A 24652-nucleotide genomic window follows, 5' to 3' on the forward strand; every position below is an offset into this window, starting at 1 on the left:
TGGATGCGCACCTACCCCACTTGAATTTGAAAACTATCCCTACATTGCCTGTGCCTAGTGCTGGGCATTCGTGCAGCACTATATTCCCATCTCCTTGGCGCCGGGGCAGGCGGTGCAGCCCTTTCCCCTCCTGAGGGCATTCCCGGCACTGTCCCGGCCGGCTCCTTCCTCCGCATTCCCGGCGGACAGCGGGAGCGGGGCGGGCGGTCCGAGGCAGCGCCGCTCTCCCCGCCCCCGGCTCCCGGGGCCCTCCCGGCCGTCGGGCGGCGGGGACGGGCATGGATTTGGCGGGAGTCTATAAAAAGCCGCCGTGAGGCGAGGCCAGCGTCCTACCAGAGCCGCCGGCAGAGGCTGGGGCGCGGCGCCGGCACCGCACCATGATCAACCCCAACTACTACCCCTGGGGCTACGACAGCGACAACGGTGAGCAGGGGGCTGCGCCCGGCCCGCTCCTCCCGGCACCGAAACCCGGGCGAAACGGGGATCCCGCTTCCCGAGGGAGCATGGCGGGGACACGGGCTCCAGGCAGGCCCGGGGCTCTGCAGGTGGCGGGGCCGAGGCCGCTCGGTTGTCGCTCGCAGGCACGGAAGAGGCGAAGCTGGCGGAAGGAGAGGTCAATGGCAGGGGGTCTTTGAGTTAAATAAAGTCAGTTTTCCTACTGTTAATGTAAATTAAAAATGGACATAGCAGTATGTCCGGTTTAGGCCAGCCCTAATGCAGAAGAGCCGTGCTGAGCTGCAGGCCCCGCCTGCTTGGAGAGGTTGGGGTATTGGTGGTCTATTGTTCCTGCTCTCTCTGCTGCAGGAAGAACAGTTCAGCATTGCTCAGGCTTTTCCCACATGAACTTCTTGGTAAAAGCATGATAATCATTAAATCCACGTTTCAAATTCTTGGCATGTCCAGGGATCAGTAGCCTTTCCTTGTTCCGTATGGCTACATGGTGCCATATTTCAGTCATTTGGGTATATCCCATCATATTTCTAGCCGCTGCTGGACTTGGAGTGCACATCTCTGGTTTTCTTCCTTGGTATAATATCATTCTCCTAGTAGTCAGTCTTGAGGTTGCTGCAAGAGTTTAGGTTCAGTTGAAGGACTTTTAAGTATCCAGTGTTCCAGCTAGTAATCAATCTAGTTCCTTTTTATACAGTGAAACTCTTGACAGGGCATGAATAACAACGAGGCAGTTACTTATTAATGCACTTAAGTTATGTTCTATACTTAAGCAAAGCCAAGCCTGTGTTAATTGTTACAAGTATAATTCATATTTCTCTGGAAAAGATTTTTCTGATACTTCTCTGTACTTTTTTTGTAGGACCAGATCAGTGGCACAAAAATTACCCTTTTGCAAAAGGACGCCATCAGTCACCGATTGAAATCAATAACAAAGAGGTGCATTATGATAGTTCTCTACTACCATGGTTTGCTAGTTATGATCCTGGTGCAGCTAAGACCATCCTCAACAATGGGAAAACCTGCAGAGTTGTATTTGATGATTCATTTGATAGATCAGGTCAGTTTTGTTTTCATCTCTAACTTTCATTACATATAAGTGACTATTTCTCAATTTGCATGGAAGAGCCTGCTCTGACTGTTCAGGCTCTCGGTAGGGTGCTGTGTACTGCCTGTGTGTGATGCACAGGCTTCTCTGACTGGGTACCCTGTGCTGCTGCTGGCTAAATCGGGGATTCCTTTTAAAGTTCATCAGTAAAATCCCGGGGAATGGAGAGAGCCACAAATAAACTTGGTACAGGGTGAATTAAGGTGTAAGATAAATTTCGGGGCTGCAAAAAGTCATTGCAGTTGTGTTGCTTTCCAGGATGAAGGAGGCCCAGGCTTTTTCTATGAGAACTGAATTCCATTTTACCTATTTGAGATGCCCTGCAGAACATCTTAAGTTACAATATTTAAAAACTCTATCCATGTAATTTGTGATAAATGAAGTAACAAGCCAGATGTTGCCACAACGTCATGGTATTTAATCAGTTGAAACTCTTTTTGGCATTAATGAGGTTTTGTCTTAATGAAGATTATAGGGCTGATAAATTTAATTGTGTCAGCTTTTATCCACTTGCATCTATGACAGCATACAGTGTACAGACTTATTTCTTACCTGCATTGAAACTTACACTTTCTATATGACTAGGACTGACAGCTCTAATTACTATGAGAAATCTTACTAATAGATTGTTTCAAGTTAAGTATAAATGGACATGGATTTGATTTCATTTAATGGATTTTTAACTAATTACTTGGGTTTCATGAAACTGAGGATCAAAATGTATGTGCTCTGGACTAGTTAATATACTATCAAAACTCACAAACTACTATGCAGTCGAGTTTTGTAACTTTTCTAGCAAAGTGGGACTTTTCAATGTTATTTGAAGAAAAATATTAATAATGTCAGATAAAATGATACACAGGTAAAGAAATGTAGCTGTGGCATGTCAGATCTCCGTGACTATTACCATTTTTTACCATATGTTGTATTAGTTAGAACAGCATCAGATATACCAATGGTTGCATCTTATGCATAAAAATGAAAGTGTAAGTATTGTGAAAACAACTCAGATTTTGAATGGGAGGGAGTATCCAGGCACAGCAATCTACAGCATGGATGCAACACTCACCACAAAGAACAGAAAGTTTCAGAATGTTCTGAAATATTTTTTCAGATGAATTGCTCAGTAACTATTTTGTTTTGATCTCAGAAATAAAAAGTGACTCACTGCAAAAAAAAAGTAGGTGTATATCTCAACTCTTTGAAGTCAAGAAACATTCAGTGTTTGTTGTTATGTCTCCTTTGTTATACCATTGCCTGCAGAGTGTGTGGGTGGTGTTCTTTCTCTAATATAATGCTAATTGCAGGACAAATTCCACTGTGCATACTCCTACTGACTTGAACACATTTTCAGTTTTTTAGGATATGTACAATGGCTTATTTTTTATGTAAAAGAACCACCAGCTGCACAAAACATACATATGCAATGGCAGTCGTATAGGAATGAAGCTTTCATTCCTTTGGACAAAAATACTCATTCTCGCTATGTCTGTGTACGTGTCTATCACTCTATCTGAATTATTTCTGAGTTTACCAGAAAACTAAACATTTATTTTCCTGACTTTTTTCAGTTATAGTGGTCATACCCATATCTGTACTTCTGTCTGCATTGTCATTAGTTTGGATAAAATAGATTGCTGAATAAATTGCCAAGGTTAGTGATGAAATCAATTACTTTGGATGTATCCAAATTTTACATCCACTGTGCATCCTGCCAAGAACACTTGGAGAATTCACAATTGAGGACAGTTTCTTAAATTCAAACAATTAGAGTGTCATAGAATGTAATTCAGGTATTATCCTTATTATTTGATGTTTAGGGTTAGCCTAGTGGAAGGGATTGGAAAACTTATTTCCAGCTATTTATAAAGTCTGATTGACTTTGGGAATCTGCTACAAAATTGGAAGCTTTGCTGACAGATGAAGTTGCTGTAGGAGCAGTATCATGCCTCTGCTGCCTATCCATACAAGTCAATGGATTCTTGTTGACTCAGTTTCCTTTCTTACTGTACCCATGTAGATGGACCTTATTCACTGTAAAATGATTGCAGGTGGGGCTGGAATCTGAAAAGGTAGGAAAGAACCAGGAGCTGAAATCAAACCTTCGAGGTAGCTGGGCTCAGTAAAACGCACCAGAACTTGGGTACTTTGGCAACCAACCACTGCTATAAACTGCTATGTTTTTTTGGCCTGATTGGCAATTCAGATTCTCTTTTAGATCCAGCAGTGACCCATTTTTGGTTTGAATTAGGGCTGAAATCTTATTTCCACTATCAGAATCTGTTTATTTCTAAAATTCATAAAATATTCATCTCAGAGAAGCATCCTGAGAGCTTCTAGCTAGTGGGACTATTGTCATGATGCTCTTTGAGATGTATAACTTCCTTACAGTTAGTGACTCTTTGGCTATTGTTGTAATACCTTGGTTACACCAGAGTGTTTGATTGTTTTAGAAATAGTAAAATAGAAAAGTCTGGTAATGGAACCCAGACAGGGCAGCTGGACAGAGATACACTAAGGTCACATGGATACCTGCCTTCATCTTCCCTCTTTGTTTGTTGTTTTAGTTGGCACTTCGTATGGATGTTCATCAACCAAACAGATTTCTGCTTCTTCTTTTTCTGGCTTTCAGATGAGTGACATTGAAGGGTTTGGAGTACCTTCAGTGCAGGCACACATTCTTACAGGCTTACCTTGATGCTGTTTTCAGAATCTTTCCTATCAAAGAAATATGTGGCTTTGAAAGTGGATGATGAAAAAAAAAATTAGAGACAGTTACTGTAAGAAGTCGGAGCTTGTTGCTAATCAGCTCTTTTAGCTTGACTAGGGCTTGTGGCCAGCATTTCCTCCAATACCCCTTTATGGGAAATCTCATTTATTTTTGCAAATGAAATTTTGATTATCAACTAATGGTAAATAAACCATTCGTTTTTTCACTGGTTATTATAGAGTGAAGACAAACCCCAGTAACTTTAATTGAAGGGGGAAGTCTGTCCATAGACATTCCAGTTTTGGTTGATTCCTGCAAAACATTTTGTCTGCTGAATATACACTGGAGAAAAATCAGTAGCTGTTAAAAAATAGCACCACTAAATCCCAGTACCTTTGTAGTTGCGCTACCACTGAATGGCTGTACTGCATAAGGCAGAAGGCACCAAAGTAAAATTCTTCTTTCAGTGTAACAACACATCTGTCATTTGCCACGTCTGCATGAAGGTATTGAGAACTCCTATGCTTGGGTACAGGGGATTTAGGATTTGAGCTTCTGTTAAATTGGAATTTCCATTGTTAGAATTAAAAGGGCTTGACTTATAATTCTAGTCAAGGGCCTGCTGAAGCTACAGCTACACAGAGGACTGTCAGTTTTCTGGCCCTGTGGGTGGGACATTGACACAGAGCACAAACGAGGACGATTTGGGAGCTCACTGATGAACAGGCTGTGATCTGGGGGCACAAAACTGGCAAAGATGTGTTACAGTGTAGGTGAGGGTGGGTGACAAGCTGACAGACTTCTGTCTGATGCTTCTCTTTCCCCGTCTGTCCCTAAAAGAGTACAAAGTTCAAATAGAAACAAGTGTAATCCTGCTGTATCTCTATTCAGTGCTTGCTTAAAGAATATTTCAGTGAGAACTGAAATTTGAGTTCCAAAAGCTTTTAGGAATCACATTTTATCCCTGCAGTTAGCTGGATGGTTTCAGTACAGGGATCCTCTTCTGAGCAGAGGCTTCCTTATGACTTTTAAAATGTGACACTGATGTGAAACAGCTGTGGTTTCTGTACTGCACTGTTAGATTCTATTATGAAGCAGCATAAAAAAGGTAATGTATCTTTTCAATTGTCATACAATAGTACATTACTAATTTAATTCCATTGGGGTTTGCCAATTCATTTTATGGATTTGGCAGTATGCGTGATCATAAATCTTCATAGAACAGTCATTTCTTGTCATGTTTATAAACCTAACTTGTCTCATGAATCTGCTTTGTTCTCTGTGGGTTTTTTCACCTGCCTTTACAGCAAACAGGGAAGACGTTTGTGTAGGCATAACTTTGCCAGTTTTACTTTTAGTGAGGGCAAATGACAATTGACACTAGCACAGATTAACAACCAGACCCCTGCAGAAGCTGCTCAGCAAGCGGATGCACATATCTGAGAAGCTTCTTGTCCCTTTTCTGTTGTCAAGGGCATCCAGCTAGCTGAGATAAAGTGACTGGTGCAGCCATCTCCACTCAACTGCATGACACCTTCATTTTGCTGTGTCACAGAGTGAGAGACGGGGTTTTCTTGCCTTAGTTACATCCTTCTGTGCAGCACTTGCCCTAGTGATTACATTCAAAGTGAAAAAAAAGCCTGTTCTTTTATTAGCCCATTTTGTCTCATGCTGCTCGGCTGATGACAGATCAAATAAAAGGTGAGCTTTTTTCCAGAGCAGATGTCCATGTGTATGTCCATGTAGGCTTGTTCCGTGATAGATCATTCTTCACTCTGGATGGGGGGGTGGGGGCACAGAATTTGGGCAAGACAGATTGACATTTTTACATCTGGTATCAGGCACTGATGGGTCACTGAGGTTGATGTGCAAACCCATTTAGAGTCAGTCACTGAGCAATGGGATGAGCAATAAGGCACCACAAAGGAGTGAATACTTCTCTCCCCTGTCTTCCTGAGCTGGTTTGTGTATTCCTGCACCTGGGCCATGTTACCTTAATGGCAGCAAGTTTAAGGGAGTTACATTTCGGTAATTCTGCCCTGACTCTCAGATATTTAAGGTGAACATTTCCTGTGTAATAATTGTCAGAAAAATTCCCTGTTACATGTAAATAATATATACTAACATAGCTGAAAAATAATGTCAAGGTACCATCTCTTCTTTCATAAACTTTTTTTTATATTCTTTTTCTTTCATGTGGTTGTGCATTTTTATTTGCATAGTATTGAAGCCCAAGAGGATAAAGATATGTTTAGAATTCAAGTTCCAAAACACATGCTTAAAAATAAAAAAACCGTACTAAATTTAAGCTATGCAGACATAGTTTGGGGTTTTTAATGTTTTAAATATTGGAGAACCTAATTCTTGTAGTGGTTTTGTTTATTTTTCCCTTTTTAAAATGTAGGATGATTTAATTTACTTACATTATCATTTAATGTTATTTATTTGTCTGATACTACACACTTGTAAATAAAAGGAAAAAAATACCTTTTTGTCCTTCAGGAGATGTTGTTTGCATCATTTTTTCTGCTTAAAGTGTGCTAGGTAAAAGTTACTGCCTATTTATAGATGGGTGAAACTGGAATGTGTTGGCATGAGGTGATGCAGAGCTTCACCTAATACCCAATCAAAAATGTCTGCTGATTGCCCATCAGTGGAAATAATTACATGCTTTTACCTTAAAGAGGATTACTTGGCTTTACAGATCTATTTTAATGGAGAATTGATGGCCTTGTCAGCTACTGCTCTTACCCTGACTGTGTTCACCACAGTTATGAATGTCTGTGGGAAGAAGTAAAAGGAATTTGTTGAGAAAAACAGCTTGCTCAACTCTTAGTGCTGTATTTCTTGAGATGATAATGGATTTAATTATTTTCAGATTGAAGGATATTTTTTCTGGTATATAAAGACCAGTTCTTGAGAACTACTGAAAGTTTTATAGGAATGCTATTACTTCTATCCTCAAAAAAAGTGAATGAGAATTGAGTATCTTCTACTATTTGGTGAATATAAATATGTTTTTCTATTACATTGATTCTTTCAAATAGACCACCTTCATTTACAATATTATTTATAAATGGTAACATTATTTAGAAAACTAGATATCATTCATTGTTGGCTAGACTTTTCTTTAGGAAAATAGCTTGTATACTCAGTATTTGCTTTTCTGGTTTATTTTCTGCATTCTTTTTCTTCTTCCATAGCTGGAGGGAGCAGCTATTAGAGCAGAAGCAGCATCAGTGATGTCATAACTCTTTAAACAAATAAGTCATAGCCTGCAGTAAGATACACAATTTTTTAGAGTTTTCTGGGAATTTTTTTATCATCTAGCAGTTCACCACTTGATCGTGGTTATATTTGTGTACATTCACATCACAAATCCTAGATTCAATTCAGGGGGAGATTAAGACCTCTAAGACCTATTTAGGTGTCTTGTTGTGGGATTTTAAAAGTTGGTAGGTTATATCTAAACTGCCATTTGAGGCAACAGAGTTGGAGTTCAAGGAATCCAGAGAGCAATTCAGGTCACTGTCTGCTGAGTGTCTACTTTAAGGCAAGCAGAATTACTCTAGAGGCCTGACTTGTTCTGATTAGAGGTTACTTCAGTTACCCAAACACAGGCATCCTGTGACATGTTTGATAACCTAATCTATTTCCTCTTGCCTCCAGATATTGGTTCAGAATGTACAGTTCTTCCACAGATCCTGGACCAGATCTCTCAGTCCTGTCTAGATGTCTCTGGACTATTCCAGAAAGTACTAGGTGCACATTCATGCAGCTAGTTTAAATCAGTGATCTCTAGTGGCTGTAATGGAAGCCTAGACACAAAAGTTCTCCTCTGCCTGTAGGTGCGTATGGCTGAAGGCGGTTGCCTGACGTGTGGCTAAAATCAGTGCAGATTTTCAGAACAAAGGGCATCTGTACAGCAAATATGTAAATACATGAGTAAATATTGTAGATACATATGAATTTCATTTAAAAGAATTGGGAGATCCTGGAGTCTGATGCTGTTGCAGATTCTCAATTGCAGTGCTGAGAGGTGGGCCGCTTCCAGGAGTCTACAGGCTGCGGCAGCTGCACTTCCACTGGGGCTCGTCTGATGACCACGGCTCGGAGCATGTCGTGAATGGAGTGAGGTATGCAGGAGAGGTAAGGCTCACCACTTCTTGCTTTAAAACAGGGTGTAAAATAAAATTTGACACTATTGTTCTTTTGGGACAAAATCTGTCATTTCTCTGTTTTCTGGGAGTTCTTTCTGTTTATTTATCTGTGCCTTTTTATTCTTACTCCCATTGACTGTTATAAACATAAATCAGGTTGAAGACATTCTCACAGCAGGAGAAAAGAAAAATTCTGTGTGAAACGAAGGTTTCCTTCCATGTTCTCAAACCAGTGTGGTGTGAAACAGCACAGCAAGACTGAATTACTCAGATGCAATTCAAACTTGCTAAAACAGTATTCTGAAAATACAGAATTATAGTAAAAGTCTAAATTTGCAGTGATAGAAATGGGTGGGAAGAATGAATTACATTGGTTCTTTAGCACCTTAGGATTGTAAAGAAAATGAGAAATGTAGACTAATAGTTTACATGAATGACATTCATATGGATTCTTTGATAGAGTTGCTGTAATTAGAATGCCAAATGGAAATGCGTCACATATCAGCAGATGATGTCTGAACTGCATGGTCTACCTGATTACTTCAGCAACTTTTATTCAGCTTTAAGATGACATTACAGTTTTTGGGGTTTTTTTAATTTCTTATTCAGATATTTATAGTTTATTTTAAAGCAAATAGTATAATTATGCTATTATAGATATAACTAGTAGATGACTTTGCTTTCCATTTTACATCTCTTTTTTGGAAGGCCTCATGATCATTCCTTGTTGCCTCAAACTCACACAGTTATGTGAAGAACTATAAATTCAGTCTTCTGATGGCTTGCTGTTAAATAATGGGGTTTTCTTATGTGTTTTTCTTTGTTTCAAGCTACATTTGTTACACTGGAATCCCAAATACAGTAATTACCTTGATGCTAAGAGAAGAACTGATGGGATTGCTGTTTTGGCCATATTTTTGCAAGTAAGTAGAAGCATGCAACACTTCTTTGCATTGATACTATGAAATTTCTATTCTTAGAAGGTTAAAAAAAAGCAGAACTCTCTGGTGGGTATATTTTCTAGGGATCCTACCACATTGAAGGGGTTGACTTTCAGTAATGTATCCCTTTCAAGTTACAGAGCATGAGTCATATTATCTCAAGTGGTATCCAAAACTACACACACTTGTCCCTGCAGCTATTGTGTCACTATGTGGCTCATGGAATGGGACATGTGTCAGAAGTGGCCCTCTCACCAACAGCAGTCAGCTGTCTTTTTTGCTAACTGGGGACAGATTTCAAGGACATTCATCTCTTCTAGGTTTTTCGTGAACTGTATCTCAAATAGAACTATCTCACAGGCAATACATACTACTCATCCTTTTTTTAAAATCCTTTTAGGGGCATGCAGCCTTAGCCTGAAATATTAGCTGTTGCTCTATTCACTAGACACAGAGCTAGAGATAGAAAGCTGGTTGTCTTTTTTGAGATCAGCAGTTGCAAACAATGTGTCTGACCATGAAATCTGTGTTGTGAAATTACCTGTTATGCTAAAATTTCTGTCCTGATACAATGTCCCCCTTAGTATTGTAATATCTGTTGGGGTACAGGCAGAGGTAATAGACAGAAGACATAGCTTACCAAGATGGTAGGGGTGATAGGTTGTGTTAATGCTTTCTAATTTTATAGTTGATAGATGTTTAGATAGACACTCATAGTTTTACAGTTGATAGATGCTCATATAGAAAAATAGGAGAAAGAAGAAACCTGGTCATGCAGAACTCCTTGCTTAACTCACACTTTGTTCTTTACAGGTAGGAGAAACTCCCAAACCAGAGATGAAGAGAATTCTTGAAGAAATAAATGCTATCAAAACAAAGGTAATGATATTGGCCTTTTCATTACAGGAAGATTGCTCAAAGTCTCAGGGCAAAAAAGAAAAAGAACTAATTTTCACATTCTGCTCTGCAACGTTTCTAGAATATTTTTGGGAATAAAACCATGAGTAGCTTTTCCTCAACATGAAAAGTCCTTTCTTCCATTTACATATGAGCTTTCTTTGACTTTAGCAGCGCACATGAGTTTGGCGAAAATGAGCAATTTCCCCAGTCTTTGCTCACCTAAAAATAGGCATGGAACCTTACTGCCTCAGTGGGCAGTGCCAAATAAAAAGCGTATTTAGAAATCGGTCCATTTGGTCTTAATAATGGGCTGCCTAATGGATCTCTGGAAATGCCACTGACTAGACATTTGTGTCTTAGATTTGTGTCCTGTGTGATAAATCTCACATTTCAGAGGCTGCCTTGCTTGTTATTAGCACAAATATTATAAAAGTAGTACCTGTCTCACTTTGTTATATAGTGACCTAATGCAATATTCAATAGATAGAAAGAATTTCCATTAGAAAGGAGGCCAGAAGGAGGAGTGTTTCTGCCCAGAAATGAGTGAAACACTGGTACTGGACGCCGCTTCACATGAGATAGCTGAGGCATGGAGTTTTCTGTTGCGTCATGCTTCTCTGGGCCCATCTGTGAGGGTCATTCAGTCCCCCTGTCTCACTGCACCATTGAATCTTGTGTAGATCTGTGCTTACTTTCCTCAGTTCATACATTTGCAGTATCTGAGTCACTCCCTGTTTCTTAAAATAACAGAGCTGCAAACAAATCTTGGCTAGATTTGTTGAAGAGTTTTCTGTTTTGTTTTGTTGTGTTTCTGTTTTTATTTTAAAGGGGAAAAATGCTCCTTTTCCAAACTTCGATCCTTCAATTCTTTTCCCTAAATCTCATGACTACTGGACATACCATGGATCTGTCACTACTCCACCTTGCGAAGAGTGTGTTACCTGGATTATTCTTAGAGAGCCCATCATAGTCAGTTCAGACCAGGTAAACTTCCCCCTTCATTTCATTTGCATGCAATAACCTGAATTTATTCTTTTCACAAGGAAAACAGTCATTGGATTTGTGAGAAATTGCAGGATTAAAAGGAGAGTGAAGAACCACCCAACATCCAACACCATGGTTGTTCAAGCCCACAGACATCAGAGAGCTTTTTAAATCAGTAAAAACATACCACAGTGTAGATGGTCAGGGTTTTCTTTCAGAAATATCATTTATCAGAATACAAATGTAATGAGATTGGTGATTCTGTCTGCCCTGTATTGCAGATGGGAGTTCAAGTTGGAAGTGTTGAATTACATGTTTAATACCTGTTTCTGGAAGGCATACCAGCTAAATTTTCACAAACTGGAGCAATATCAGCTAACTATAATTTATTGTTAATATCAAAAACTTCTTTTGTCACTTACTGTAAAGAAGTATTTCTTGTTAATTCCTCTCCTAATTTCCCCCCAATCCACTTACAGGAATTTGAATGCTCTCTTTCAGCTCATTTCAGCCTATGATTCTACTCTTACCACGCAAGTCAGTTTTCTCACTTGAGGTTATTCCTCTAGTCAGAAAACTATAATGATGCAATACCACAAATTTCAAGGCTCCAGGATACAAAGTACATGAATATTAATCAAGGGACTGACATAAAATGTAGGTATTATATTTAGACATGTAACTTTTCATTTTAAGTTTTCAAGATGATAATGTGTTTAGCGTATTCATTGATGTGCATGTTATGACAAAAAGGAAATATTTTTATTTTCTAGCACTTTGTATTTAAGTGGCTCTTTATCTTTTAAGTAATGCAACTCAGGTATGATGAGGAACTTAGCTGGCAATAGATGAAATATTGTAATGTGTTCATATAACTTTCAGCTTAATTTTCAGAGCTTATTGAATTGCTCTGCCTTCTGTTTCCTTGTCCATCCAAAAATTAAAATACAGGGGCTATTTTAAAGTGGGTACTTCTGTGAAAAATACAAATATGGTCTGACTGGTTTCCACAAAATGAATCATTTTAGATGTTTATATTACAGAAGATCAGCTCCAGATTATATTAGGAAAAGTGTAGTCATTATTGAGCATCTCTGATTTAAAATACATTTTAAAATAAATAACTAATCACATTATTGATCCAGCTTCATGAAAAGACTTTTTGACTACAGTTGTGTTTGGGTTGTGGTCTTTTTCTCCACTGTTCTAAAAGTAGTGAGTTTTGGGTAACATTCAGATTGTTCTTTAACTGTCCCTCCTGAAAAAATTGAATGGAGCATTTAAGTTAAAGATGAAATTACTACATAAAGATGAGACATTGGCTCTTACCCTGAGGTAGCTGCTTTTCAGGCAGAATTGGCAGCATGTGTGAGTTATTGTCTAGAAATACAATAGAAATACTTCCCTCACTCCGGAGTGCCTGCACTCTAAATAATATATTCATAAGAGGATTGTGTTGCCAATTATTTCTAATCCTAGACAGTGTTGTACCATGGCAGCCTCATTAATAGTGATTATTTTAAGTGTGTATGCATTTGCAGTGGATTTCTTGGATGCTTTTGCAGCCAGATGGTAACCATATATTAGCCACAAGGGGAAGTGCAGTCACTGCAAATCAGTGCTCTGCAGGAAAATCAATTCACCAGAAATCCCAAGGAGATATAGTGTGGGTGGCCTAGCTGCTCAGATTACTTTTAATGAAAGAACAGGAATTTAACTGTGGAATAACTCTGTCTAATTGCAGACTAATTTTTTCATCTTTATGTAATCGTAGCCTGAGTACATGTTGGTTTTTTACTGGGTAGAGCAGATCTTCCACAAATAATAAACTCCAGCACTCTTCTCCTATAGTAATTTATCAGTTTTAACAAAACTGATGAACAATTTTCATCTCTTCCTGTACAAATTATTCTTAATGTGAAATTTAATTTCAGAATATTAATCCATTGGATGCATATTATGCTAGTTATAAATGGGATCCCATTGTTGTTCAGGCAGACTGAGATGGCTTGCTTTTCTGAGCTGTTCAGTGAAGAGTAATGTTGAGATGCCCAAGCTAGCTCAGTCCATAAACTAGAACAACTTCAATCACAGTGAACCCAGGTTTTACAAACTAGACAGAAGTTCTGCTTGTATTGGCCTTGAAGTCTGTACTGAAAAGTAGATACATCAGCATATTGAAGCTCCTGGCAAACAAAGGTGATGTGTGCCCTGCATGGGGCTACGTTTTCAAGTTACAAGTGGGAAATGTGTGTGTGCTTTTCACAGTAAGTTATTCAAACAGGGACAGGTTCAAGTGTCTGAATCACAGCTGATGTGCTTTGGGTCTAGTGCAGTGCATGGTAGTGAGAAGAAATGAATATACGGTATCTGTGTATGTGTTGCATCCTTTGAAAATTAGATTAGAAATAGAAAGCAGTAGAGAAAAGAGTATTAAAGAGCTTTGATGAGTATGGGCAAAACTCTTCATATGGCATCCCTCAAAAAAGGAAATATATATCGCCAAGGAGAGTCAGTCAAACTGTAGACCTTGTTTACAACATTTGAAACCTTGTCCAAGTCTTTATCCAGATTTGAATTCCAATTCCTGTTACTAATAATGAACTTCTTGTGTAACTGCAGCAAAATATATCCTCTGCTGCAGACCTACCATGCACGTGAACAATTAGTTTATAATTCAGCTGTAAAACCTTGTAATTCTAAAGGATTCTTAACAATCAGGCACTAAGGCAGGGTTAGAGTAGGAAAGGTTTATTACAGCACATGCTGCTGTATTCACATTTTCTGAGTGCTTCCAACAGTTTCTGTGTCTGTACACAGTTCTGTAGAGAGTACCTAAATGGCGCTATTTTTCACAGAGCTGTTCAAATAGGACCCATTTTTCTGTTTGGATTATTCAGATTACATTTCTTGTGGTGGTGGGGTGAAGGAGACATTTTCCCCAGTTGGACCAGCCTCCTTAGTTTAATTGTTGGGCTGTGGATTTGATCCCAAAGGATTTCCATCAGGACACTTCAATTTTTGCTCTTTTGCAGATGGCAAAGCTCCGCAGCCTCTCCAAGAATGCCGAGAACGAACCGGATCACCCCTTGGTTGATAACTGGCGCCCGACTCAGCCGCGGTATTTCAGGATGGTGAGCGCATCGTTCCTCTAGGACCTGGCTCCTGTTGGGGGGCTCTGAGAGAGGCAACCTCTAGAAATAAGAGGTGCTTTTGTTTTATGTCTTTTGCTGCATTTACACAGAGCTCCAGCTGTACGTCTGGAGGCTGAAACTTGAGTTGTGGAATGAGAATTTCACTTTCAGAGGATAACATTTATTTAGGCAAATCCTACTGTTAAAATGGAAGTAGAGAGTCTGTTCTTCATAACTGCTTTAACATTAGCTTTTGTTAATAGTTCAGAGGAAGAAGGAAGATGCTACTAATAAGACAAGACAATTTCCTGTTGTGCACATGTCCCTTGATGCTTGTCTGATTGCATGCTAAAGAAGTTTCAGTTAAGAGAAGTAATTGTTTTGGTGATTAGTAATGGTGATTAAAGACATATTTTTCAGTAGATGGTTTTAGCATTACCCATATCCAGCTCTAAGCTGCATCAGTTAATCCACAAGGCATTCTTGGAAATTATAAACTCTTTTGGTCTTTGATACATAAAATATGAAAGTACAGGAAATTGTGTTATAATCACTGATAAAGAGCTAAACTTTTACTTTCTTAAAACAATGGACAGGTGAAACAGAGGTCTGTTCTGAAAATTGTATTCACTGAATTATATGTAGTTAAAACTATGGGAAGGGGGAAGAGCTATTTCTTTTTGTGTCACAACTGGTTCTCTTTATTAAAAACTAATTTCCATTTTAATACTGTAACAGTCAAGGTGACATAAATTTTGTGAAGTTGGTCTTTGTATCCTTCGTATATATTTTATTCATGTATGCAAATGGCTTTTCTATGTAAAAAGGGTGTTAAAATAAGAAAAGTCCTTAATATTTTCAATTATTTTTGAGACAGATTCTCATTTCATGTACAAATGTAATCAATCCTGCTGTCAATGAAATTTGTGCATAAACATCTGAAACCACAGTTGGACTCTTAACAGAATGCAATTGACCGATTTGTTCTTGTCTCTTGTTTTGTCACAAAGAACAATGAAACAGGATTGTAAGCCTCTAATTGAAATAACACTGTTTCTGCATTAAAAAATCCAACAATAATAAATATATTTACTTAAGTTTTTTTTGTTCTGTAGTTTTTTGCTATTTAGAAGCATGTAAAAGTAACAGAATTTTAAAGAAAGACCTGTCAATGTCCTCTGTAGGGTATCTTTATAGAAACTGGTGATGCATAGTATCTTTCTCAGATATTTGTTTGAGCTACAAGAGTACTGATTTCACATTACCCCTAAATAGCCACATCCTCGAGACATCCACATCTATTCTTTTAGTGAGATCATCTCTATTCTGACAATGGCTTTCTTGCAACATCATATGAATCAACTTCACAAGTTGATTGCAGAGTGGAAAAGTTCAGTCTGTATCCAAACTCACTAAACTGAAAGGGAATTTACCATTGAGTTCAGGACATACAAAGCAGGTTCTGCTCTGGCAGTGCCTGGATTCTTGGCTGCCACATTAAGGGGAAGGAAGGATGTTGCTGAGCTTTTTGATGGAAGAGTTTATGTTCCTTCATTGCAAAATGGAAAATTGAAGCAAAAAAAGATTTTCCAAAATGCTTAGTTTGTTGTGAGTTACAAGGTAAGTTGTTTTACAAGATGCTGTACTAAACTGAGCTGCATATCCTGGAGCAGGCTCTTTTTTTTCCTTGCAATTCATGGTATTGCAAATCTGGAACATGTAATCTCAGGGGTTTTTAATCATATGGTGGCTTCCCAGTCATGCTTTCCAAAGGAGCTGTCTGGGTGCTATCAATGCAGGTGAGGTAAGCCTCATCCTCCAGAGTCATGTTTGTTAATTTGGAAACTTAAAAGTTGAAGTAATCTCTCAAAAGAAAGTGTCATTTGACTCTCCCATGCAGTTGTTTTCATTTTATCTGTATTTATAATTAGTAAAAGGTAGACTAAATTCAGCCCAGGAGAGCTGCAGATAGGAGGAAGTGTGTGAAAAAGGGTTTTGGCAGTTGTTTTACAGACCCTGTTTCTATGTTCAGGGACTGCTGCAAGTAATGATGACAGATCCAGAAAACAATGGTACAGCAGGCATCAGGAGAAAAATGGAAAGAGTAGGAGTAGAAGGAAAATAAAAAGCCAAAGAATGGGGGTGGGGGTGCTTCAGGGACCCTGTGAATCACACTGTAAGCTGAATATGAGGAGCTGAGGGAGAGTTTTGAATGCAGCAGGGAGAAATGTGGGGTGCTGTGAGTCAGCATTTAGAATGTGCTCATGTATCATGCAATTTCCTGCTCTCTCTGGCTGTGTTCATTGTTATTCTGCAGAGGTTACCCCTTGCTTTGCAGCTTTCCCCAAGTACAAGAAAAATTAATCACTGGTATGACTGAATTCAGATCACATAGTAGTAACATCCGTCATACCTCACTTACCTGCACATTCCCACTGTGTAATCAAAATCTGCACTACAGGAACAAGGAGCACTGGGTTCAGAACAGCACTGGGTTCAGAACTACCTGGTAAAAAGGAAAGACACCCAGTTTTCATCTTAGTGGGGTAGAACAGAATGAATTACTACTGTATTTTGACTTTCATACCATGTATGCCTGACTGCACTTGGTGACATCAGTGCTAATTAGAACAGCCCTCTGAAACAAAAATGAGACATGCAGACACACTGCACAGTTCATTTGCAGCCCCTTCTCCAAGTCACTTTTCATCTACTGCAGAGGTCAGAAATTACATGGCCATGCTCTGTGGTGCTGCAAGTCTTCCCAAAACTTAAAACATTTTAGTGGTATGATTGTACCTGCATCCGTGTCACTGACAGTCTGGAACATGAGCAAGAAAGTGCTGTGGAATGAATTGGCAGCTGCAGCAGTACCAAAGATGATTATGCTCTTCCACAATCAATTTTAGATAGGATCTCCCCTTCTAAACTTCATCAAACTAAAAGATATTCATGGTAAATGTGTGGGGAGTCCACTTTCTTATGTTTCTCATTGGGAGCCTTTTCTCTAGCCCCAACATGTTGATCACAGAAGTGATCCATGGGTTACCTGTCTGCAGCTGGGCAGGAAACCATCAACCTGCAGTCTCACTTTGTGGAGCTCTCTGAGGTGGGCAAGAGGAGGTAGATATAGATAATCTAAAATTTTATATAAAAATACACATAGATTTTAGTGTTGAAGAACAGTCAAAATTCAGGTGATGGATATTTCTGAAGAATTTACTCATCAAATATTTAGAACAGGATGAAACTTGATTAAATCTGATTTATTTCCAAATTTATGCCTATTCTCTATTTCATTACAGTAATTATAGGAAAATGAGCAGATCTTAAGACCCTCTTTTTATAATACATAAGACAGTATTTTGCAACCTATATGCAGAGTTGTTAATACCATGAGAAGAATTCTGAATTGTTTTGCTCAAGTTTCAGATTTGGGATCACAAACGATTATTGGGACAGATGGTCTGTCCTGTTGCTCAGCTCTGTGGCAGCAGTGGCAGCTGAACTCCAGTCTGTCAGCAGGGGAAAGCCCCCCATCCAGAAGGACACACAGCAAATCCCTTGTAATGGTCATCAGGATGCATCAAGTTTGGCTTGGTTTGGAAAATGTTTCATTCCCTCGCCTCAAAGCCTTTTTGCCACTGAACAGACCTATGCCTCTGTTTTTACAGCTTACTGTCTGTCTGTGTATATGTGCATATCAATATAGACACAAAACATATGTGCTGTGTAAATACACATTCTGCTGCTGATTTCGGTTAATATGCAATAGTATTTTGACTGAAAATACAGCTAATTTCAGACTCAGGAGAAAAAGCATCCTTCTAGAGAAGTTAGTGTGCTTTTAACAAACCTGTCTTTTTTTGGCTGCCTGCCACACCTAGCTGTCTTCCAGAATAAAGTAGCAGAGGGAACACCTCCCTTTCCCTCCTTTTCGAAGAATGAAAGAACTCCTCAGTCTGGAACAGGCATTCTTCTTTCTCAGATCACTGGGGCCATTAATCACCTTGTCTTGCTTGAAAATGCTTGCTTAGGAGCCTAAGAGCACACTTGCTGGTCAGAGACTAGAGCTGGCACTTGGATTCCCTGTTTCAGATAACAGGTCAAGAGAAAAAAGTCTGTGAAGGACCTTGAAAGTCCTTCCTTGAAAGTGAGTTATGTGTGTTTGCTGTGACAAAAAAAAGACAGCCAGGATTCATAGAGGTGGTGACACGATCCAAAGGACAGAACAAGAAAATAGGTTAGCAAACTGGAAAGGTTATGTTGGCTGGTGCTGGAAGAAAGGACATGGCTGCGGTGAGGGTCTGAGACACTGAGATCATCAGATGATTTTAAGATGGTTGCAGTAACAAACTTTGTACCAATGTTTTCTAACCACCAGTGCTGTTGTGAATAGTATTTAGTTCTTTGCTCCATGTAATTTCAGAACTGCCCTTCTGACTTGGTTGTTCTTTGTTTTTTTTTCAGTTTGAGCTTCTCTTGTAGCAGTTTCAACCTATCCTTCAATTAGATTTATTATTCTCTAGAACTAAATCTTACCACACCTTCAAACCACACTTCTTAGGATATTACTACTTGGCATTACTGTACAGAATCATGTTCTTAGGCATCATCTTCTGTTCAAGGCAGAAATCCTTGGTATTCCTTTATTTACTGTTCTACTGCTTTCTTCTGCATTCCCACACAAATGACATGTAGGAGGGACATAGTTCATTTAGACAGATTTTAAAATACCTCTAAATTACTTCTTCCTTCCCATTCAAATGCTGAGAAGGGCATAGAAGTACTGTCAGTCGAGAAGGAGCTTCTTGCTTTAACGACTGTGTCTGGACCAGGAATACTGGGAGGTAAGTCAGCTACTAAATTGAAAGTCCATGAACCTTTCAACAGTGGTCCTGTTCCTGCTTGAAATGCTCTGACCTTTGCTATCATGTTTCTTCTGCAAGGTGCCTTATGAGATAAGTTCCTGCTTTAAATCCTTGATGGATTTATTGAAACAAGCAAAGGGCTTCGAGTAGATGTGAACTCTTGACATATCTGGTTTCTACTTAAATTGACTATTTTGGTTCACTCTGCTAATGATAACTCCTGCAGTAAAATGACATGCAGAATGATATTCCTAAGTGTCTTTATTAAACTTGGGTAAAGTAGGTTGCAATTCCAAAGTAATTTATAAGCTTCAGAAAGAGTAGCTAAAGAGGTACTTGCACAGATACCATAGGAGAAAAACCGTAGCTACCTGTGTATACAATTTAAAGTGTCATGTCTTTATTTTGCCCTTTTAATGATAAAGGCAAAACCAGAGACAGACAAACTGATAAATTCTCTGTCAGTGCTGCCCATGGTGATCAACCAGCCCTTATGAACTTACTTGCTGCTTAGGTATTGATTGGCTTTTTGGACATCTTCAATGAAGGCAAACACTATTGTGCCATCCATAAGTAATTCATTTTGCAGTGAGTCAGGGTAAAATCCATGGCACACAAATTTCAGAAGCCTCTGTGACCTGTGAGAATTGTCAGTGGGAGTGATTGCTCTGTCCTCTTTGAAACGGCTGTGCAGCAAACCCAAGGAAAGTCATAGCCCCTCCCCAGAGGGGGCATGGATAGGTCTCCTCCCATATTCTTGGCTGCTCCATGCAACCTGCAGGAGAGAAAAATTTTGAGACGATTTCTTACTTTATCAAATTTGGCCAATAGATTCAAACATGGAGGGGCCAACTGCCAGACACATGCAGATATAGATATGCAAAAGTGAATTTTGTTTTGCTGAGCAAAATGGTCAGGTATTAAAAATCAAAACAGCCTTTACAAAGAACAGAAAAATACAAGCCTGCCCACCTGAAATTTCATGGTTGCAAATATTTTTCTATCTCTTTTAGATGATAAAGACACTGTTTCTGGCAGCTTACTGTTTTGCTAAAATTTATGAATAAAGCAAGTAATAATACAATTTCTGTAGATATAAGCTAAACACAGGGCATGAGATAATGCATTTAATTGATAGCATATAATAAAGAGTGAGCTTGCTTTGCTTAGTGGTTGTTTGAAACAAGTAAATTCGTGTTCTTTTTTATTGAGATTTTGAATCACTCTCATCTCCCCTCTGCCTGGTTCTCTTGTAAGGCAATAAAAATAATGATCTTCTTTAGAAGAGATTGATAGTAGGCAGATCTTTCTAGATCAGTGTTTCAGAAGATGATACTTTCCAATATAGATATTTTTTAATAATAAAAATAATAAAATCAGTGCAAATTCTTAGCTGAAGCACATACTTCAGCAATATGAAAGTATAATTGAGATTATTAATTTTTTGTGAGCGTCACCTATTTACTTTTTCAATAAAAAAAAATCTATTTGCATCTGCATAAGGCCATTAAGAAAGAGGAATGAATATCAGTAGCTACACTCTTTCCTATTACATGCCTTTCCAGGCTGCTATTTGACCCTCCAATCTGGCAGACCAACTCTTTTATAGCTTTTTACTCATGACATTGGTGTGGGAGGTTTCTGAGGCCAGGGCCCAATGTGTCTGAGCAGCTGTTCTTCTAGGGATCACTGATGATCTTTGTGTGAAAAAAGGTGATTTACTAGAAGATTAAGTGTATATTTGCCCTACATACAAGTCACATAACTGACATCTATCCCTTTGTTTATTCTGGCAGACCTAGGAAGAGATGCTGATGGGTTTCACCTCAAATACTTCAGTGTCTCCCCAGTGTCTTGCTCTGTCCAGCCAGGCCAGGATGAGTTTCCCACAGTGTTGTTATGGAGTGTAATGTAGCCCTGAGGCTAACACTGGTACTAGTCTTGCCTTGCAAAAGTATTCAATGAGTGGAGTCCAGTGGCTCAAGCCACTAATGTACTTCATGGTCTTTGGCAGGCTCTTTTTTCCATCTTTACACTGGAATACAGAAACCAGTCCTAGGTGCCAGTGTTTGACCCAAGCAATGACTTAGGATAAACAGTCACTGTACATAATGAATGCAGCATCTCTGGAACTGGAAGATGGGTCTCACATCCATGTGAAAATCACAACTGTCCTGCTAAGGGAGCTGAGCATCCTTTTTTCTCCTTCTCTCACTCTAGACCCCCAAATATTTTACATTTTTCATCAGGAACTCACCAGCTTCAACTTTTGGAAGACAAAGAATCTCCAGGACCTAGTTAGTAACATATGAACCTTGGCTGGCAAAAGTCTTATGTCTGAACACTCTTTGGCTAGACAGCTGCAAGGCTCACACATGCAGAGTGTCCCAGCAAAACTTTCTAAAGAACAGTGGCAAAAACTGCTTTAGAGAACGTTTTGTTCTGCACTTTGTATTAGTTTGGCTTGAAAAAAAAAAGCTTACTATATGGCTGCTTCTTGGGTCTATCAAGAAATACAGTAAAATTCTGAGCTCAGGGTATGTTTATTAATTTGCATGCTGTTGAAACATTGGAAGCCAGAGTAGCTGTTAGTCCAGATATGAAAGATTCTCTATTTGCTTTGCAGAATTCTTTTTATTTAATTTTTGTACTTCTGCAGCTATATTTGGCTAAGATTTGTTGGATTTTAGCTGTAAACAACAAATCTATGAGAAGAAAGTTTATCTTTGATTTGATAGCAAATAATCTCATGTACTAGAATTGCAATCGTATTTTTTCAAGGTATTACAAGATTTTTAGTTAATGGGTCTATATTTAGTTAATATTATATATTAATATAATATTCTATATAAAGAATAGTTAATATTCTATATTTATATTAAATATATATTTAGTTAATGTTCTGTATGTCTAGACAAGGTGTGCATTTAAAACTGTTAACCTCATGAATAAAGTTGAGATATTAGCACTCATTGTTTTGGTCCAACCCCTTTCTCCTGAGCAAAGTCCCACTGAAAGTCTAAGCAGAAAAGCTATTTCAGGGTTTCAAGGTGTGTTCTCCTGCTGCACTCCCCGGTAGTGAGTTCTGGAGGTGCAATGAATTTCAGGGATGTCCACCCTGTGATCATTTGTTGAAAATCGTTTTTCAGTAACAATAACACAAACAGTAGACATTTTCACCTCTAGAAACACTGGGGTTTAGCTTTGCTGTTCCTGTTTCTTCAGGGGTGCATTACATTGAGTGGTTTTCCACAGCAAGTAAGGAATGTGGATTCACTTTCTTGTTACCAGCTAGGCTAGAACTGAGAGATCTGATACATTACAGCCTTCTGCATTTAAAAAAAAAAAAAAAAAAAAAAGAAAGAGAATTCAGGAATTGGTGTGCTTTTCTGGAAAAGTTTGCTTTTATGTTTGCATATAAATTCTGTGTCTCCTGACAGATCTTGCACTGAAGATTACCAGCTACACCCCTCCTGATAGAAAATATGGATACTGGCAAATTATAGAAACAGGTTAAAATTTCTGATGATTTCTTGTGTTTATAAAAGTATATAATGCCTTCTATTATCCTCAGTAAGCAGCATGGTCTTAAGCCTGTTCTGACAAATTGGTTGTAAGGATTGTGAAGAAATTATAGCTTTGCTCACACTACTAGCCTTGAAGTTTCATCCTAGCTGTTTGCATCCTTAATTTCCTATTTTCTTTGAGCTATTCCAGTGTGACTCCATATTCTCTTCAGACTTCAAGGTAAGGTCAGTATCTGTCAAACTTAAACTTTGCCTTGGGAGACTCACCAATCTGATGGAATTTCACAGTGTGTCTGGAGTTGGTAAATAAGCTTAGGTCAAACTTTCAATCCTGGATCACTCCAAGCAGGCTGTGCCTGAGTACATTTGTGCAGACAGATCAGATTTTCATTCTTGACTGGAGCCTTGAGTTTCAGCAAGCACATCATTCAAGTGAGTTCATATGAAAGCATGGCAATAATCACCTAAGGAAAGAGAGCATGTACTATGCACGAGCCCTGCATGCTTTTGTTTTAAAGGAAACAATTAGAACTGGAGTGCAAAACTTTTTTATAGAAAGGTTGGAGGTCAATGACCCCCATGGAAGAGAATGAGATTGAAGAAATGTTTAACTACAATTTGGGTCTTTGGGAGGGTTACCTAGTACTGACATATACAGTGATTTATGTAGTGCATGCCATAACAAACCCTAGACATAAATTTTCTTCTCAGACACTTATCAACATAGCAATGAGAGACCATGTTATTGCCAGCAGAATTGCCACATTGGGATGGCAACAATTATCATCTCAGATTGCAATTAAAAAAGTTAATACACACACATATGTAAATACAAACATGCATATTAAAGTACATAGGTAGTCTCATTGAAATCCATAATTTTTAAAAATAAGTCTCTAGTATGTTTTATAATAATTTTATTTACTTGCTTAAGGTCACAGCAAACTATTGAGCAACAGTTACACCTGCCTTTCTTTCTAATTTATAGATCCCATATCCAGAGAGAGAAGAGATGGAGGGAGACAAGGAAATTCAAACTCAGATAATTATAACAACATATAAGCTGAAGGACTGAATTCTCTTGGATGATTTTCAAGGACCTGGTGTAGCTGGATCAGAAAACAGAGTACAAAAAATAAAGAATAATGGTTTTCATTTCCCCATTACATTCAAAACTCATAACAAAAATCCAGCAGAGAAGGTTCAGCTGTCTGAGCTGGCTGGAAGACATTTGTGCAGATGGGGTCCAGTGTTTCTTCTTTACACATGGAAACACAGGGAACCACTGGGCTTACCAGGTTACTTAGCTGCTAGTCTGAAATCTGTTGCTTTGCAGCTTCTTTTTTATGTTCACAGCTTTGTTGTTGCACCACTTTGAGCCCTCATCATTACCAGTCCCAGCACCAAACCCTTCAGTCACCAAGATATCCCCACCATGTAGTTTCTTTGCATATCACAGTCCTGATATTCCTGCCACATGCATTGGAAATCTCACTACAGGTCACATAAAAACAAAAAAGTGATTCAGATTGTGATTAATCTTCAAGCATTTTATCTAGGATGAGGCAGCTAGCTTGAGTTGATTATTAATTACTCACATCTGTTTCTGCAACAGGTGGGCCTACCAGAGGTCTTCAACACTTGGATCCAGGAGGCAACTTTCATGCCTGCTTGCCTCCAGTATTTTGGTTAAGTTTGTGCCATCTCTCATTTTCTCTCATTTCTCTGACACAAAATCATTGTATCTCAAAACAGAAAATGCCATCTGCTGAATGGGAAACGGAATCATAAGGTAATGTCAATGCTGTTGCTCTTGTCCATACTCAGGGAGGGAACTGCCATTCAAAAAGTACTGTTGCAGGCCTAG

The 24652-nt window shown here is 38.8% G+C and overlaps 1 protein-coding gene across 1 annotated transcript; it reads left to right on the forward strand.

The window, feature by feature from the left end:
* Positions 1-224: 224 nt before the first annotated feature.
* LOC132336044 (carbonic anhydrase 3-like) lies at positions 225-15484 on the forward strand. The gene is made up of 7 exons (XM_059863120.1): positions 225-423; positions 1313-1510; positions 8299-8417; positions 9259-9351; positions 10183-10248; positions 11098-11253; positions 14289-15484. Exons 1-7 carry the CDS (start codon positions 378-380, stop codon positions 14406-14408), a joined length of 798 nt encoding a protein of 265 aa, XP_059719103.1. The 5' UTR covers positions 225-377; the 3' UTR covers positions 14409-15484.
* Positions 15485-24652: the final 9168 nt, after the last annotated feature.

The sequence above is a fragment of the Haemorhous mexicanus genome, chromosome 1, assembly GCF_027477595.1.
Source record: "Haemorhous mexicanus isolate bHaeMex1 chromosome 1, bHaeMex1.pri, whole genome shotgun sequence".
NCBI lineage: Eukaryota > Metazoa > Chordata > Aves > Passeriformes > Fringillidae > Haemorhous > Haemorhous mexicanus.